The 16,610-nt window shown below is 55.1% G+C and overlaps 1 protein-coding gene across 1 annotated transcript; it reads left to right on the plus strand.

Moving 5' to 3' along the window:
- Positions 1-1,014: 1,014 nt before the first annotated feature.
- On the plus strand, positions 1,015-14,819 carry LOC139245568 (transmembrane protein 17B-like). Its single transcript, XM_070871182.1, has 4 exons — positions 1,015-1,265; positions 5,788-5,891; positions 9,305-9,415; positions 14,534-14,819. Exons 1-4 carry the CDS (start codon positions 1,175-1,177, stop codon positions 14,783-14,785), a joined length of 558 nt encoding a protein of 185 aa, XP_070727283.1. The 5' UTR covers positions 1,015-1,174; the 3' UTR covers positions 14,786-14,819.
- The last annotated feature ends 1,791 nt before the right edge of the window (positions 14,820-16,610 follow it).

Raw genomic sequence — 16,610 nt, forward strand, 5'->3', positions numbered from 1 at the left:
CAGGAACAGGAGGAGGCCCATTCAGCCCCTCGAGCCTGTTACACAGGAACAGGAGGAGGCCCATTCAGCCCCTCGAGCCTGTTACACAGGAACAGGAGGAGGCCCATTCAGCCCCTCGAGCACGTTACACAGGAACAGGAGGAGGCCCATTCAGCCCCTCGAGCCTGTTAGACAGGAACAGGAGGAGGCCCATGTGGCCCCTCGGGCCTGTTACACAGGAACAGGAGGAGGCCCATGTGGCCCCTCGAGTCTGCTTCGCCATTCAACAAGATCACGACTGATCTTCAACCTCAACTCCACTTTCCTTCACTGTCCCCATCTCCCCCTTGATATCCTCCCCCCAAAAAATCTAGCGATCTCTGTCTGACTTGAATAAACTTTTGCCTGCATCCCTTAATACCCTTTGAATGGGTGGTCCCTTTATGATTGCTAAAAGGGAGGATGGGGGAGGGGGAACTCTTTCAGATGGCTGAGAGGGGGTGTGGCCTTTTAAGATTGTCAAATCATAGGCGATTATTCGAAGTGAGGATGACTTGCTTCCACGCCAAAAAGAGGATGAGCACACAGGTGTTTCAATGAAGGACCCGAACTACATCCTCAAGGGCGGAAGGTCTAGGGACCAAAAAAGGAGCATCGAGCGGCAGCCTGGGAGTAGTGTTTAAGATTGTAATGAGGGGGGAGTGTCCCTTTAAGATTGCAATGAGGGGGGAGTGTGGGCTTTTAAGATTGCAATGATGGGGGCAGTGTGTCCCTTTAAGATTGCAATAAGGGGGGAGTGTCCCTTTAAGATTGCAATGAGGGGGGAGTGTGGGCCTTTAAGATTGAAATGAGGGGCGTGTGGGCCTTTAAGATTGCAATGAGGGGGGAGTGTGGGCCTTTAAGATTGCAATGAGGGGGGAGTGTGGGCCTTTAAGATTGAAATGAGGGGGGAGTGTCCCTTTAAGATTGAAATGAGGGGGGAGTGTGGGCCTTTAAGGTGGCAGTGCGCAGGCGCGGACGGGTGCGGGTCAAGGCTGACGTTGCCCCGGCAACAATGGCAGGCCCCGCCCCTGCTCCCCCCCCTCCCGCCCCCCGCTTTTGTTGCCCCCCCTCAGCCTCCTTCAGCCTCAGCCACCGCCGCCACCGGGCAGACAGCGAGAGTTGAGAGAGACGCAGAGTTCGGGCCCGGGCCGCCATGGAGGACCAAGCGCTAGCGGAGGGACTGCGCAAGCGCATCCGCGCCTTCGAAGACGTCATCGACGCTGACCAGCTTCCGTTCCAGCCAGGTCAGCGTGCCAGCATCAAAGATGGGCGTCGCCCCCGGGGTTGAGGGTGGCCATCTTTCATCCTGGCAAAACTTCCCCAGGCCAAATGGATTGGAATCTTCAACAGGCTCTTTGTCCCAGAGGGCAACTGGGTTGACCATTCAGCCCCTCTTATACAGGGGCAACAGGAGGAGGCCATTCAGCCCCTCTTATACAGGGGCAACAGGAGGAGGTCATTCAGCCACTCTTATACAGGGGCAACAGGAAGAGGCCATTCAGCCCCTCTTATATAGGGGCAACAGGAGGAGGCCATTCAGCCCCTCTTATATAGGGGCAACAGGAGGAGGCCATTCAGCCCCTCTTATACAGGGGCAACAGGAGGAGGCCATTCAGCCCCTCTTATACAGGGAAAACAGGAAGAGGCCATTCAGCCCCTCTTATACAGGGGCAACAGGAGGAGGCCATTCAGCCCCTCTTGTACAGCGGCAACAGGAGGAGGGCCATTCAGCCCCTCTTATACAGGGGCAACAGGAGGAGGCCATTCAGCCCCTCTTATACAGGGGCACAGGAGGAGGCCATTCAGCCCCTCTTATACAGGGAAAACAGGAGGAGGCCATTCAGCCCCTCTTATACAGGGGCAACAGGAGGAGGGCCATTCAGCCCCTCTTATACAGGGGCAACAGAAGGAGGCCATTCAGCCCCTCTTATACAGGGGCAACAGAAGGAGGCCATTCAGCCCCTCTTATACAGGGGCAACAGGACGAGGCCATTCAGCCCCTCTTATACAGGGGCAACAGGAGGAGGCCATTCAGCCCCTCTTATACAGGGGCAACAGGAGGAGGCCATTCAGCCCCTCTTATACAGGGGCAACAGGAGGAGGCCATTCAGCCCCTCTTATAGAGGGGCAACAGGAGGAGGCCATTCAGCCCCTCTTATAGAGGGGCAACAGGAGGAGGCCATTCAGCCCCTCTTATACAGGGGCAACAGGAGGAGGCCATTCAGCCCTCTTATACAGGGGCAACAGGAGGAGGCCATTCAGCCCTCTTATACAGGGGCAACAGGAGGAGGCCATTCAGCCCTCTTATACAGGGGCAACAGGAGGAGGCCATTCAGCCCCTCTTATACAGGGGCAACAGGAAGAGGCCATTCAGCCCCTCTTATACAGGGGCAACAGGAAGAGGCCATTCAGCCCCTCTTATACAGGGGAAACAGGAGGAGGCCATTCAGCCCCTCTTATACAGGGGAAACAGGAGGAGGCCATTCAGCCCCTCTTATACAGGGGCAACAGGAAGAGGCCATTCAGCCCCTCTTACACAGGGGCAACAGGAAGAGGCCATTCAGCCCCTCTTATATAGGGCAACAGAGGAGGACATTCAGCCCCTCTTATACTGGGGCAACAGGAGGAGGCCATTCAGCCCCTCTTATACAGGGGCAACAGGAGGAGGCCATTCAGCCCCTCTTATACAGGGGCAACAGGAGGAGGCCACTCAGCCCCTCTTATACAGGGGCAACAGGAGGAGGCCACTCAGCCCCTCTTATACAGGGGCAACAGGAGGAGGCCATTCAGCCCCTCTTATACAGGGGCAACAGGAAGAGGCCATTCAGCCCCTCTTATACAGGGGCAACAGGAGGAGGCCACTCAGCCCCTCTTATACAGGGGCAACAGGAGGAGGCCATTCAGCCCCTCTTATACAGGGGAAACAGGAGGAGGCCATTCAGCCCCTCTTATACAGGGGCAACAGGAGGAGGCCATTCAGCCCCTCTTATACAGGGGCAACAGGAGGAGGCCATTCAGCCCCTCTTATACAGGGGCAACAGGAAGAGGCCATTCAGCCCCTCTTATACAGGGGCAACAGGAGGAGGCCATTCAGCCCCTCTTATACAGGGGCAACAGGAGGAGGCCATTCAGCCCCTCTTATACAGGGGAAACAGGAGGAGGCCATTCAGCCCCTCTTATATAGGACAACAGAGGAGGAAATTCAGCCCCTCTTATACAGGGGAAACAGGAGGAGGCCATTCAGCCCCTCTTATACAGGGGCACAGGAGGAGGCCATTCAGCCCCTCTTATACAGGGGCAACAGGAGGAGGCCATTCAGCCCCTCTTATACAGGGGCAACAGGAGGAGGCCATTCAGCCCCTCTTATACAGGGGCAACAGGAAGAGGCCATTCAGCCCCTCTTATACAGGGGCAACAGGAAGAGGCCATTCAGCCCCGCTTATACAGGGGCAACAGGAGGAGGCCATTCAGCCCCTCTTATACAGGGGCAACAGGAGGAGGCCATTCAGCCCCTCTTATACAGGGGTAACAGGAGGAGGCCATTCAGCCCCTCTTATACAGGGGCAACAGGAGGAGGCCATTCAGCCCCTCTTATAGAGGGGCAACAGGAGGAGGCCATTCAGCCCCTCTTATAGAGGGGCAACAGGAGGAGGCCATTCAGCCCCTCTTATACAGGGGCAACAGGAGGAGGCCATTCAGCCCTCTTATACAGGGGCAACAGGAGGAGGCCATTCAGCCCTCTTATACAGGGACAACAGGAGGAGGCCATTCAGCCCTCTTATACAGGGGCAACAGGAGGAGGCCATTCAGCCCCTCTTATACAGGGGCAACAGGAAGAGGCCATTCAGCCCCTCTTATACAGGGGCAACAGGAACAGGCCATTCAGCCCCTCTTATATAGGGGCAACAGGAGGAGGCCATTCAGCCCCTCTTATACAGGGGAAACAGGAGGAGGCCATTCAGCCCCTCTTATACAGTGGCAACAGGAAGAGGCCATTCAGCCCCTCTTATACAGGGGCAACAGGAAGAGGCCATTCAGCCCCTCTTATATAGGGCAACAGAGGAGGACATTCAGCCCCTCTTATACAGGGGCAACAGGAGGAGGCCATTCAGCCCCTCTTATACAGGGGCACAGGAGGAGGCCATTCAGCCCCTCTTACACAGGGGAAACAGGAAGAGGCCATTCAGCCCCTCTTACACAGGGGAAAATAACTCACTTAACCTGCCTATATCCCTTTGCAGATTTTTTCTGTCCTCCTCACAATTTGCTTTCCCACCCATCTTTGTATCGTCAGCAAACTTGGCTACATCACACTCTGTCCTTTCATCCAAGTCATTAAAATAGATTGTAAATAGCTGAGGCCCCAGCACCGATCCCTGCGGCACCCCACTGGTCACTGTTTGCCAACCGGAGTATGACCTGTTTATCCCATTCAGCCCCTCTTCCACAGGGGAACAGGAGGAGGTCATTCAGTCCCTCTTACACAGGGAACAGGAGGAGGCCACTCGGACCCTCTTAGGGGAACAGGAGGAGGCCATTCAGCCCCTCTTATACAGGAACTGTTGGAGGCCATTCAGCCCCTCTTACACAGGGGTCAAGGGAAAAGGTTAGTATGCAGGTACAGCAAGTGATCAGGAAGGGCCAATGGTATCTTGGCCTTTATTACAAAGGGGATGGAGTATAAAAGCAGGGAAGTCTTGCTACAGTTATACAGGGTATTGGTGAGGCCACACCTGGAATATTTAAGGAAGGATATACTTGCTTTGGAGGCAGTTCAGAGAAGGTTCACTCGGTTGATTCCGGAGATGAGGGGGTTGACTTATGAGGAAAGGTTGAGGAGGTTGGGCCTCTACTCATTGGAATTCAGAAGAAGGAGAGGCGATCTTATCGAAACGTATAAGATTATGAGGGGGCTTGACAAGTTGGATGCAGAGAGGATGTTTCCACTGATGGGGGGGAGACTTGAACTAGGGGGCATGGTCTTAGAATAAGGGGCCGCCCACTTAAAACTGAGATGAGGGGAAATTTCTTCTCTCAGAGGGTTGTAAACCTGTGGAATTCTCTGCCCGAGAGAGCTGTGGAGGCCGGGACATTGAACATATTTAAGGTGGAGATAGACAGATCTTTGAGCGATAAGGGAGTGAAGGGTTATGGGGAGCGGAGCTGAGTCCATGATCGGATCAGCCATGATCGTATTGAATGGCGGAGCAGGCTCGAGGGGCCGTATGGCCTACTCCTGCTCCTATTTCTGATGTTCTTATGAGAGGGCTGTTCTATGAGGAGTGATTGAGTAGACTTGGCTGACATTCTCTAGAATTTAGAAGAATGAGAGGTGATGTCATTGAAACATACAACATTCTTACAGGGGCTGGACAGGGTAGATGCAGGGAGGATGTTTCCCCCGGGCTGGGGAAGTCCAGAACCAGGGGTCACACAGTCTCAGGATAAGGGGCCGGCCATTTAGGACTGAGAGGAGGAGAAACTTCTTCACTCAGAGGGGGGGGGTGTGAATCTTTGGAATTCTCTGCCCCAGAGGGCTGTGGAGGCTCAGTCTTTGGGTATATTCGAGGCTGAGACCGATAGATTTTTGGATATTAAGGGTTTTGAGGGAAGCGAGGGATATGGGGACAGGGCAGGGAAGTGGAGCTGAGGTCGAAGGTCAGCCGTGATCCTATTGAATGGCGGAGCAGGCTCGAGGGGCCGAATGGCCGACTCCTGCTCCTAATTCGGGTGATTTTTAATGCCTCGTGTCTCTTTCCTTGGCAGGTGATGACTTTATTGCAAACCCAGTCCTGCATATCTGTCTGTACCTAAACATGCTGTTCTTCATTTTCTCCTGGATTACTGAGATTCTGCTGCTACAGCCACGGGTAAGTGAGGGGGGGGTGTGGGGGGTGCGGGAAGGGGGTCATTGGGGTGTGGGGGAGGGGGCATTGGGGTGGGGGTGAGGTGGGGAGAGGCTTGGGGGGGTTGGTGAGGTTGAGGGGTGGTGAGGGAGGCTTGGGGGTGGGGAGGGAGGCTTGGTGGTGGGGGGGTTGAGGTGGGGGGTAGTTGAGGGGGCGTGGGGAGTGCGATGGGGTGGGGGGGGGGTTGAGGTGGGGGGTAGTTGAGGGGGCGTGGGGAGTGCGATGGGGTGGTGGGGGGGTGAGGGGTAGATGAATGGGGCTTCGAAGAGGGTGGGGGTTGGGGGGGGGGTTGGAGGGTAGGTGAGAGAGCGGAGTGAGGGGGCATGGGGGAACACGTGGTTTGGGGGGGGTGAGGGAGGCTTGGGGGGGTGAGGGAGGCTTGGGGGAGCACGGGGAGGGGGGGTTGGTGAAGGGGGCATGGGGGAGGGGGTAAGGAGGGGTTCAATGGTTCGATGCTCAGTTTGAGGGGTTCAGGGTTGGAGGCAGAGGGCAGGTGAGGGGTTTGGGCGGGGGGAGGTTAGGTGAGGGGATTGGTGTTGAGGGGTTCGGGGTTTTGAGATCGGGGATGAGGTGTTCGGTGGGGGGGGGGTGAGGGGGCTTGGGGGAGGGGCGGTAGGTGAGGGGGGCTTGGGGGAACGCACGGGATGGGGTGGAGGGTGGGTGAGGGGGCTTTGGGGAGCATTTTGGGATCAGAAGTGGGGGGGGGGGCGTCAGAGGATGAGGTGTTCGGGTTCATGGGTTTGGGGGTTGAGGGTAGAGGGTGGGTGAGGAGTGAGTGGGGTGAGGAGTTCGGGGATGAGGGGTTCTGGGGTTCGATGCTCAGTTTGAGGGGTTCAGGGTTGGAGGTGGAGGGTAGGTGAGGGGTTTGGAGGGGGAGGGTAGGTGAGGGGATTGAGGGTGAGGGATTAGGGGTTTTGGGGTCGGGATGAGGTGTTCGGGTGGAGAGCGGGTGAGGGATTTGGGGTCACGTGTTCGAGGGGTTCGGGGGTCAGGGGGTGAGGTGCTGTGAAGGTTCAGTGGTTTTAGGCTCGAGGGTTGGTGAGGAGTGAGGGTAAAGGTGTTCAGGGGTTTCACCCTCAGTTTGAAGGGTTCGGGGGGGGAGGTGAGGGGTTCGGGGGGAGGGGTTCAGGGGTTCGGGGGAGGGGAGGTGAGGGGTTCGCGGGGGAGGGGAGGTGAGGGGGTGGGGGGAGGGGAGGTGAGGCGGTGGGGGGGGAAGGGGAGGTGAGGGGTTCGGGGGGAGGGGAGATCAGGGATGAGCCATTCAGGCAGAGGCTAGCTGTCTCCAGTACAGACACAGACCCACTACTCCTATGTTATCATCATCATAGGCAGTCCCTCGGAATCGAGGAAGACTTGCTTCCACTCTTAGGTGGCTGAACAGTCCAATACTGGAACCACAGTCCCTGTCACAGGTGGGACAGACAGACGTTGAGGGAAGGGGAGGGTGGGACAGACAGACGTTGAGGGAAGGGGAGGGTGGGACTGGTTTGCCGCACGCTCCTTCCGCTGCCTGCGCTTGGTCTCTGCACGCTCTCGGCGACGAGACTCGAGGTGCTCAGCGCCCTCCCGGATGCACTCCCTCCACTCCGGGCGGACTGGTCTTTGGTCAGGGACTCCCAGGTGTCGGTGGGGATGTTGCACTTTATCAGGGAGGCTTTGAGGGTGTGTCCCTTGTAACGTTTCCTCTGCCCACCTTTGGCTCGCTTGTCCGTGAAGGAGTTCCGAGTAGAGCGCTCGCTTTGGGGAGTCTCGTGTCTGGGGGACCATGCGGACAATGTGGCCCTGCCCAGCGGAGCTGGTCGAGTGTGGTCAGTGCTTCGAGGCTGGGAGATGTTGGGCCTGGTCGAGGACGCTAACGTTGGTGCGTCTGTCCTCCCGGTAGATTTGCAGGATCTTGCGGAGACATCGTTGGTGGTTATTTCTCCAGCGACTTGAGGTGTCTACTGTACACGGTCCATGTCTCTGAGCCATACAGGAGGGCGGGTATCACTACCGCCCTGTAGACCATGAGCTGGGTGGTAGGTTTGAGGGCCTGGTCTTCGAACACTCTTTTCCTCAGGCGGCCGAAGGCTGCACTGGCGCACTGGAGGCGGTGTTGGATCTCGTCGACAATGTCTGCCCTTGTTGAGAGGAGGCTCCCGAGGTATGGGATGTTCTACTGGGGCATTAAGTGGTCTATCCGATCTCTGGGGTCAAACCCCACTTCCCCTGGACAGGGCAGGAGAAATACTTGAAGTGGAGGAGAATGTAGAGCGATATGGGGAGGGTGGAGTGAGAGCGGAGCAAATGGGATGCCCGCTTTCGAGACATGGACATGATGGGCCCATATGGCCTCCTTCTGTGCCCTAGTATTCTTTGATTCTTGGCGGGGTGGAGTTGAAGGGCAGCTCTCTCTCTCTCACTCTCTCTGCCGGGTGGGGGCTGAGATTCAAACACTAACCTTTGCAACCCCCACCCAGATCCTTTCCGATTTGGTCTGTTTTGAGATTGGCAATGTAATGGGTCCCGTTTGGGAGGGAGCTGTTCTGCTTATATTCACTGGAGTTTAGAAGAATCAGAGGGGATCTCCTAGAAACGTATAAAATTATGACGGGACTGGACAGGTTAGATGCAGGAAGAATGTTCCCGATGTTGGGGAAGTCCAGAACCAGGGGACACAGTCTAAGGATAAGGGGTAGGCCATTTGGGACCGAGATGAGGAGAAACTTCTTCACTCAGAGAGTTGTGAACCTGTGGAACTCTCTACCACACAAAGTTGTTGAGGCCAGTTCGTTGGACATATTCAAAAGGGAGTTCGATGTGGCCCCTTACGGCTAAAGGGATCTAGGGGTACGGAGAGAAAGCAGGAACGGGGTACTGAAGTTGCGTGTTCAGTCATGATCTTATTGAATGGCGGTGCAGGCTCGAAGGGCCGAATGGCCAACTCCTGCACCTATTTTCTATGTTTCTATGCTTCCTGCTCTGTCGCCCCCACCCCCGAACTAGTTTCGATCGCCCGGATGGGTCGGAGAGGAATTTTCCCAGATTTTGTTCTCCCGAAATTGGCCTGGGTTATTATCTGTGTTTTTGCCTCTCCCAGGAGATCACAGGGCTCCGGTTGGGGTGGAGTGTAGAATGTTTCAGTGTCAGGGGTGTCGCAGTTGTGTGGGGCGGACTGGTTGGGCTGGGTGCTCTATACCTGTCCGCCATTGTTCATAGGTTTATATGTAACCTTCAGGGCCACTGACCGAGGGCCGAGCGGCTCTTTGTCGGCCGGTGTGGACACCATGGGCCCAAATGGCCACCTTCTGCGCTGAAAATGTTTATGTTCCTAACCCTCTGCCCCCTCTCCTCGCCTCCCCTCTCCCCCCCCCCACCCCCGCTCCCCGCAACCCCAGTATGACGAGTTGGAGCAGAAAAACAAGATATTCACGCTGGCGGTGGTGACGTACTTCACGGTGACCGAGCTTATTCGCATCTACGTCGGGCACGCTGGGAATCGGGGCAGGGTAAGGCACACAAAATATCCAATGCCCGCGATCACACCGTCCCCTCTCTATATCCCTCTGTTCCTCAGTGTGCCCCCTCTATATCCCTGTTCCCCCAGTGTGTCCCCACTATATCCCCCTGTTCCCCAGTGTGTCCGCTCTATATCCCCCTGTTCCCCAGTGTGTCCCCCTATATCCCCCTGTTCCCCAGTGTGTCCCCTCTATATCCCTGTTCCCCAGTGTATTCCCTCTATATCCCTGTTCCCCAGTGTGTCCCATCTATAGCCCTGTTCCGCAGTGTGTCCCCCTGTATATCCCCCTGCTCCCCAGTGTGTCCCCTCTATATCCCTGTTCCCCAGTGTATTCCCTCTATATCCCTGTTCCCCAGTGTGTCCCCTCTATATCCCTGTTCCCCAGTGTGTCCCCTCTATATCCCTGTTCCCCAGTGTGTCCCCTCTATATCCCTGTTCCCCAGTGTGTCCCCTCTTTATCCCTGTTCCCCAGTGTGTCCCCCTCTTTATCCCTGTTCCCGAGTGTGTCCCCTCTATATCCCTGTTCCCCAGTGTGTCCCCTCTATATCCCTGTTCCCCAGTGTGTCCCCTCTATATCCCTGTTCCCGAGTGTGTCCCCTCTATATCCCTGTTCCCCAGTGTGTCCCCTCTATATCCCTGTTCCCCAGTGTGTCCCCCTCTTTATCCCTGTTCCCGAGTGTGTCCCCTCTATATCCCTGTTCCCCAGTGTGTCCCCTCTATATCCCTGTTCCCCAGTGTGTCCCCTCTATATCCCTGTTCCCCCAGTGTGTCCCCCTCTTTATCCCTGTTCCCGAGTGTGTCCCCTCTATATCCCTGTTCCCCCAGTGTGTCCCCCTCTTTATCCCTGTTCCCGAGTGTGTCCCCTCTATATCCCTGTTCCCCAGTGTGTCCCCTCTATATCCCTGTTCCCCAGTGTGTCCCCTCTATATCCCTGTTCCCCTGTGTGTCCCCTCTATATCCCTGTTCCCCAGTGTGTCCCCTCTATATCCCTGTTCCCCAGTGTGTCCCCTCTATATCCCTGTTCCCCAGTGTGTCCCCTCTATATCCCTGTTCCCCAGTGTGTCCCCTCTATATACCTGTTTCCCAGTGTGTCCCCTCTATATCCCTGTTCCCCAGTGTGTCCCCTCTATATCCCTGTTCCCCAGTGTGTCCCCTCTTTATCCCTGTTCCCCAGTGTGTCCCCTCTATATCCCTGTTCCCCAGTGTGTCCCCTCTATATCCCTGTTCCCCAGTGTGTCCCCTCTTTATCCCTGTTCCCCAGTGTGTCCCCTCTATATCACTGTTCCCCAGTATGTCCCCCTCTATATCCCTGTTCCCCAGTGTGACCCCTCTATATCACTGTTCCCCAGTATGTCCCCCTCTTTATCCCTGTTCCCCAGTGTGACCCCTCTATATCCCTGTTCCCCAGTGTGTCCCCTCTATATCCCTGTTCCCCAGTGTGTCCCCTCTATATCCCTGTTCCCCAGTGTGTCCCCTCTATATCCCTGTTCCCCAGTGTGTCCCCTCTATATCCCTGTTCCCCAGTGTGTCCCCTCTTTATCCCTGTTCCCCAGTGTGTCCCCCTCTTTATCCCTGTTCCCGAGTGTGTCCCCTCTATATCCCTGTTCCCCAGTGTGTCCCCTCTATATCCCTGTTCCCCAGTGTGTCCCCGCTATATCCCTGTTCCCCAGTGTGTCCCTTATATATCCCTGTTCCCCAGTGTGTCCCCTCTATATCCCTGTTCCCCAGTGTGTCCCTTATATATCCCTGTTCCCCAGTGTGTCCCCTCTATATCCCTGTTCCCCAGTGTGTCCCCCTCTTTATCCCTGTTCCCGAGTGTGTCCCCTCTATATCCCTGTTCCCCAGTGTGTCCCCTCTATATCCCTGTTCCCCAGTGTGTCCCCTCTATATCCCGGTTCCCCAGTGTGTCCCCCTCTTTATCCCTGTTCCCCAGTGTGTCCCCTCTATATCCCTGTTCCCCAGTGTGTCCCCTCTATATCCCTGTTCCCCAGTGTGTCCCCTCTATATCCCGGTTCCCCAGTGTGTCCCCCTCTATATCCCTGTTCCCCAGTGTGTCCCCTCTATATCCCTGTTCCCCAGTGTGTCCCCTCTATATCCCGGTTCCCCAGTGTGTCCCCCTCTATATCCCTGTTCCCCAGTGTGTCCCCTCTACATCCCTGTTCCCCAGTGTGTCCCTTATATATCCCTGTTCCCCAGTGTGTCCCCTCTATATCCCTGTTCCCCCAGTGTGTCCCCTCTATATCCCTGTTCCCCAGTGTGTCCCCTCTATATCCCTGTTCCCCCAGTGTGTCCCCTCTATATCCCTGTTCCCCAATGTGTCCCCTCTATATCCCTGTTCCTCAGTGTGCCCGTCTATATCCCTGTTCCCCAGTGTGTCCCCTCTATATCCCTGTTCCCCAGTGTGTCCCCTCTATATCCCTGTTCCCCAGTGTGTCCCCTCTATATCCCTGTTCCTCAGTGTGCCTGTCTATATCCCTGTTCCCCAGTGTGTCCCCTCTATATCCCTGTTCCCCAGTGTGTCCCCTCTATATCCCTGTTCCCCCAGTGTGTCCCCTCTATATCCCTGTTCCCCAGTGTGTCCCCTCTATATCCCTGTTCCCCCAGTGTGTCCCCCTCTTTATCCCTGTTCCCCAGTGTGTCCCCTCTATATCCCTGTTCCCCAGTGTGTCCCTTATATATCCCTGTTCCCCAGTGTGTCCCCTCTATATCGCTGTTCCCCAGTGTGTCCCTTATATATCCCTGTTCCCCAGTGTGTCCCCCTCTTTATCCCTGTTCCCCAGTGTGTCCCCTCTATATCCCTGTTCCCCAGTGTGTCCCTTATATATCCCTGTTCCCCAGTGTGTACCCTCTATATCCCTGTTCCCCAGTATGTCCCTTATATATCCCTGTTCCCCAGTGTGTACCCTCTATATCCCTGTTCCCCAGTGTGTCCCCCTCTTTATCCCTGTTCCCCAGTGTGTCCCCTCTATATCCCTGTTCCCCAGTGTGTCCCTTATATATCCCTGTTCCCCAGTGTGTACCCTCTATATCCCTGTTCCCCAGTGTGTCCCTTTTATATCCCTGTTCCCCAGTGTGTCCCCTCTGTATCCCTGTTTCCCAGTGAGTCCCCTCTATATCCCTGTTCCCCAGTGTGTCCCCTCTATATCCCTGTTCCCCCAGTGTGTCCCCTCTATATCCCTGTTCCCCAGTGTGTCCCCTCTATATCCCTGTTCCCCCAGTGTGTCCCCTCTATATCCCTGTTCCCCAGTGTGTCCCCTCTATATCCCTGTTCCCCCAGTGTGTCCCCTCTATATCCCTGTTCCCCAGTGTGTCCCCTCTATATCCCTGTTCCCCAGTGTGTCCCCTCTATATCCCTGTTCCTCAGTGTTCTCGTCTATATCCCTGTTCCCCCAGTGTGTCCCCCTCTGTATCCCTGTTCCCCAGTGTGTCCCCCTCTTTATCCCTGTTCCCCAGTGTGTCCCATCTATAGCCCTGTTCCCCAGTGTGTCCCTTATATATCCCTGTTCCCCAGTGTGTCCCCTCTATATCCCTGTTCCCCAGTGTGTCCCTTATATATCCCTGTTCCCCAGTGTGTCCCCTCTATATCCCTGTTCCCCAGTGTGTCCCTTATATATCCCTGTTCCCCAGTGTGTCCCCTCTATATCACTGTTCCCCAGTGTGACCCCTCTATATCCCTGTTCCCCAGTGTGTCCCCTCTGTATCCCTGTTTCCCAGTGAGTCCCCTCTGTATCCCTGTTCCCCAGTGTGTCCCCTCTATATCACTGTTCCCCCAGTGTGTCCCCTCTATATCCCTGTTCCCCAGTGTGTCCCCTCTATATCCCTGTTCCCCCAGTGTGTCCCCTCTATATCCCTGTTCCCCAGTGTGTCCCCTCTATATCCCTGTTCCTCAGTGTGCCCGTCTATATCCCTGTTCCCCCAGTGTGTCCCCTCTATATCCCTGTTCCCCAGTGTGTCCCCTCTATATCCCTGTTCCCCCAGTGTGTCCCCGCTCTATAACCCTGTTCCCCAGTGTGTCCCCCTCTGTATCCCTGTTCCCCAGTGTGTCCCCCTCTATAATCCCTGTTCCCCAGTGTGACCCCTCTATATCCCTGTTCCCCAGTGTGTCCCCTCTATATCCCTGTTCCCCCAGTGTGTCCCCGCTCTATAACCCTGTTCCCCAGTGTGTCCCCCTCTGTATCCCTGTTCCCCAGTGTGTCCCCCTCTATATCCCTGTTCCCCAGTGTGTCCCCTCTTTATCCCTGTTCACCAGTGTGTCCCCGCTCTATATCCCTGTTCCCCCAGTGTGTCCCCTCTTTATCCCTGTTCCCCCAGTGTGTCCCCTCTTTATCCCTGTTCCCCAGTGTGTCCCCTCTATATCCCTGTTCCCCAGAGTGTCCCCTCTATATCCCTGTTCCCCAGTGTGTCCCCCTCTATATCCCTGTTCCCCAGTGTGTCCCCTCTATATCCCTGTTCCCCAGTGTGACCCCTCTATATCCCTGTTCCCTAGTGTGACCCCTCTATAATCCCTGTTCCCCGGTGTGTCCCCTCTGTATCCCTGTTCCCCAGTGTGTCCCCTCTATATCCCTGTTCCCCAGTGTGTCCCCTCTATATCCCTGTTCCCCAGTGTGTCCCTTCTATATCCCTGTTCCCCAGTGTGTCCCCTCTATATCCCTGTTCCCCAGTGTATTCCCTCTATATCCATGTTCCCCAGTGTGTCCCCTCTATATCCCTGTTCCCCAGTGTGTCCCCTCTATATCCCTGTTCCTCAGTGTGTCCCCTCTATATCCCCCTGTTCCCCAGTGTGTCCCCTCTATATCCCTGTTCCCCAGTGTGTCCCCGCTCTATAACCCTGTTCCTCAGTGTGCCCGTCTATATCCCTGTTCCCCAGTGTGTCCCCTCTATATCCCTGTTCCCCAGTGTGTCCCCCTCTATAACCCTGTTCCCCAGTGTGTCCCCCTCTATAACCCTGTTCCCCAGTGTGTCCCCCTCTATAACCCTGTTCCCCAGTGTGTCCCCTCTATATCCCTGTTCCCCAGTGTGTCCCCGCTCTATAACGCTCTGTAGCCTCAGTGCTCTGTGATGACCCATCCTCTTCCCTTCTGCCTCTCTCTCTCTCTCTCTCCCTCAGATCCGTCTGCTGATGCTGTTCCTGATCCTCAGCCCGGTGCTGCTGTTCTCGTCGGGGCTGGTGGTCTTCAGCAGGCTCTCGTCCAACTTCGCACCCACCGAGTGCAACCTCTTCATCGCTTACATGCTGCTGCTGGGCATTGAGTGGGTCTGCGGGATGCTCGGCCTGAGGGTCATGAAGCAACTGATTGCGGAGAGCCCTGTCGAAGGGGGAGAGGCGGCAAAGTTAGAGGGACCGAGGCAACAACAATAAAGGAGGGGGAGGATTGACTTGCCCCCGATCGCAACATGGGAGCTCTTGTCCAATGAGGAGTCTTGCGGGGGACGGGGGGTGGGGTGGGGTGGGGGGGTTGGCTGTTGGGTGTGGGCTGGGTCTCACAACATCAAGTTAATCATAGAAAGTAGGAGCGTTGGAATCATGGCCTTTATTGCAAAGGGGGATGGAGTATAAAAGCAGGGAAGTCTTGCTACAGTTATACAGGGTATTGGTGAGGCCACACCTGGAGTACTGCGTGCAGTTTTGGTCTCCACATTTACGAAAGGATATATTTGCTTTGGAGGCAGTTCAGAGAAGGTTCACTCGGTTGACTCCGGAGATGAGGGGTTTGACTTATGAGGAAAGGTTGAGGAGGTTGGGCCTCTACTCATTGGAATTCAGAAGCAGGTGATCTTATCGACACATAGAAACATAGAAAATAGGTGCAGGAGCAGGCCATTCGGCCCTTCGAGCCTGTACCACCATTCAATGAGTTCATGGCTGATCATGCAACTTCAGTACCCCATTCCTGCTTTCTCTCCATACCCCTTGATCCCTTATTATTATGAGGGGGCTTGACAAGGTGGATGCAGAGAGGATGTTTCCACTGATGGGGGAGACTAGAACTAGGGGGCATGGTCTTAGAATAAGGGGCCGCCCATTTAAAACTGAGATGAGGAGAAATTTCTTCTCTCAGAGGGTTGTAAATCTGTGGAATTCGCTGCCTCAGAGAGCTGTGGAAGCTGGGACATTGAATATATTTAAGACAGAAATAGACAGGTTCTTAACCGAGAAGGGAATAAGGGGGCGGGCAGGGAAGTGGAGCTGAGTCCATGATCGGATCAGCCATGATCGTATTAAATGGCGGAGCAGGCGCGAGGGGCCGTATGGCCAATCCTGCTCCTATTTCTTATGTTCTTATGTTCTTTTTTGGCCCTTCGAGCCTGCACCACCATTCAATATGATCATGGTTGATCCTCTATCTCAACACCATATTCCTGCTTTCTCCCCATACCCCTTGATGCCTTTTGTGTCTAGAAATCTATCTGTCTCCCTCTAAATATATTCAGTGACTTGGTCTCCACAGCCTCCTGTGGTAGAGAATTCCACAGGTTCACCACCCTCTGAGTGAAAACATTTCTCCTCATCTCGCTCCTAAATTTCCTACCCCGTATCCTGAGACTGTGACCCCTTGTTCTAGACTTCCCAGCCCCCGGGGAAACACCCTCCCCGCATCCAGTCTGTCCAACCCCGTCAGAATTTTATACCTTTCAATGCGATCCCCTCATTATTCTAAACTCCAGTGAATACAGGCCCAGTCGATCCAATCTCTCCTCATACCACAGTCCTGCCATCCCAGGAATCAGTCTGGTGAACCTTCGCTGCACTCCCTCTATGGTGAGTATATCCTTCCTTAGGTAAGGAGACCAAAACTGCACACAATACTCCAGGTGTGGTCTCACCAAGGCCCTGTATAACTGTAGTAGGACATCCTTGCTCCTGTACTCAAACCCTCTTGCAATGAAGGCCAACAGCTCTCTGTGGCAGAGAATTCCACAGATTTACAACCCTCTGAGAGAAGAAATTCCTCCTCATCTCAGTTTTAAATGGGCAGCCCCTTATTCTAAGATTATGCCCCCTAGTTCTAGTCTTCCCCATCAGTGGAAACATCCTCTCTGCATCCAACTTGTCAAGCCCCCCTCATAATCTTATACGTTTCGATAAGATCACCTCTCATTCTTCTGAACTCCAATGAGTAGAGGCCCAACTCCTCAACCTTTCCTTATAAGTCAACCCCCTCATCTCTGGAATCAACCGAGTG

Source organism: Pristiophorus japonicus, unplaced genomic scaffold (assembly GCF_044704955.1).
Source record: "Pristiophorus japonicus isolate sPriJap1 unplaced genomic scaffold, sPriJap1.hap1 HAP1_SCAFFOLD_223, whole genome shotgun sequence".
Classification (NCBI taxonomy): domain Eukaryota; kingdom Metazoa; phylum Chordata; class Chondrichthyes; family Pristiophoridae; genus Pristiophorus; species Pristiophorus japonicus.

Excerpts from the sequence above, each read along its gene's own strand:
- LOC139245568 (XM_070871182.1), top strand. The coding sequence starts at position 1,175 with ATGGAGGACCAAGCGCTAGCGGAGGGACTGCGCAAGCGCATCCGCGCC. Across the intron at positions 5,892-9,304 it reads TTCTGCTGCTACAGCCACGG|TATGACGAGTTGGAGCAGAA; the intron begins GTAAGTGAGGGG and ends CCGCAACCCCAG. Across the intron at positions 9,416-14,533 it reads ACGCTGGGAATCGGGGCAGG|ATCCGTCTGCTGATGCTGTT; the intron begins GTAAGGCACACA and ends TCTCTCCCTCAG.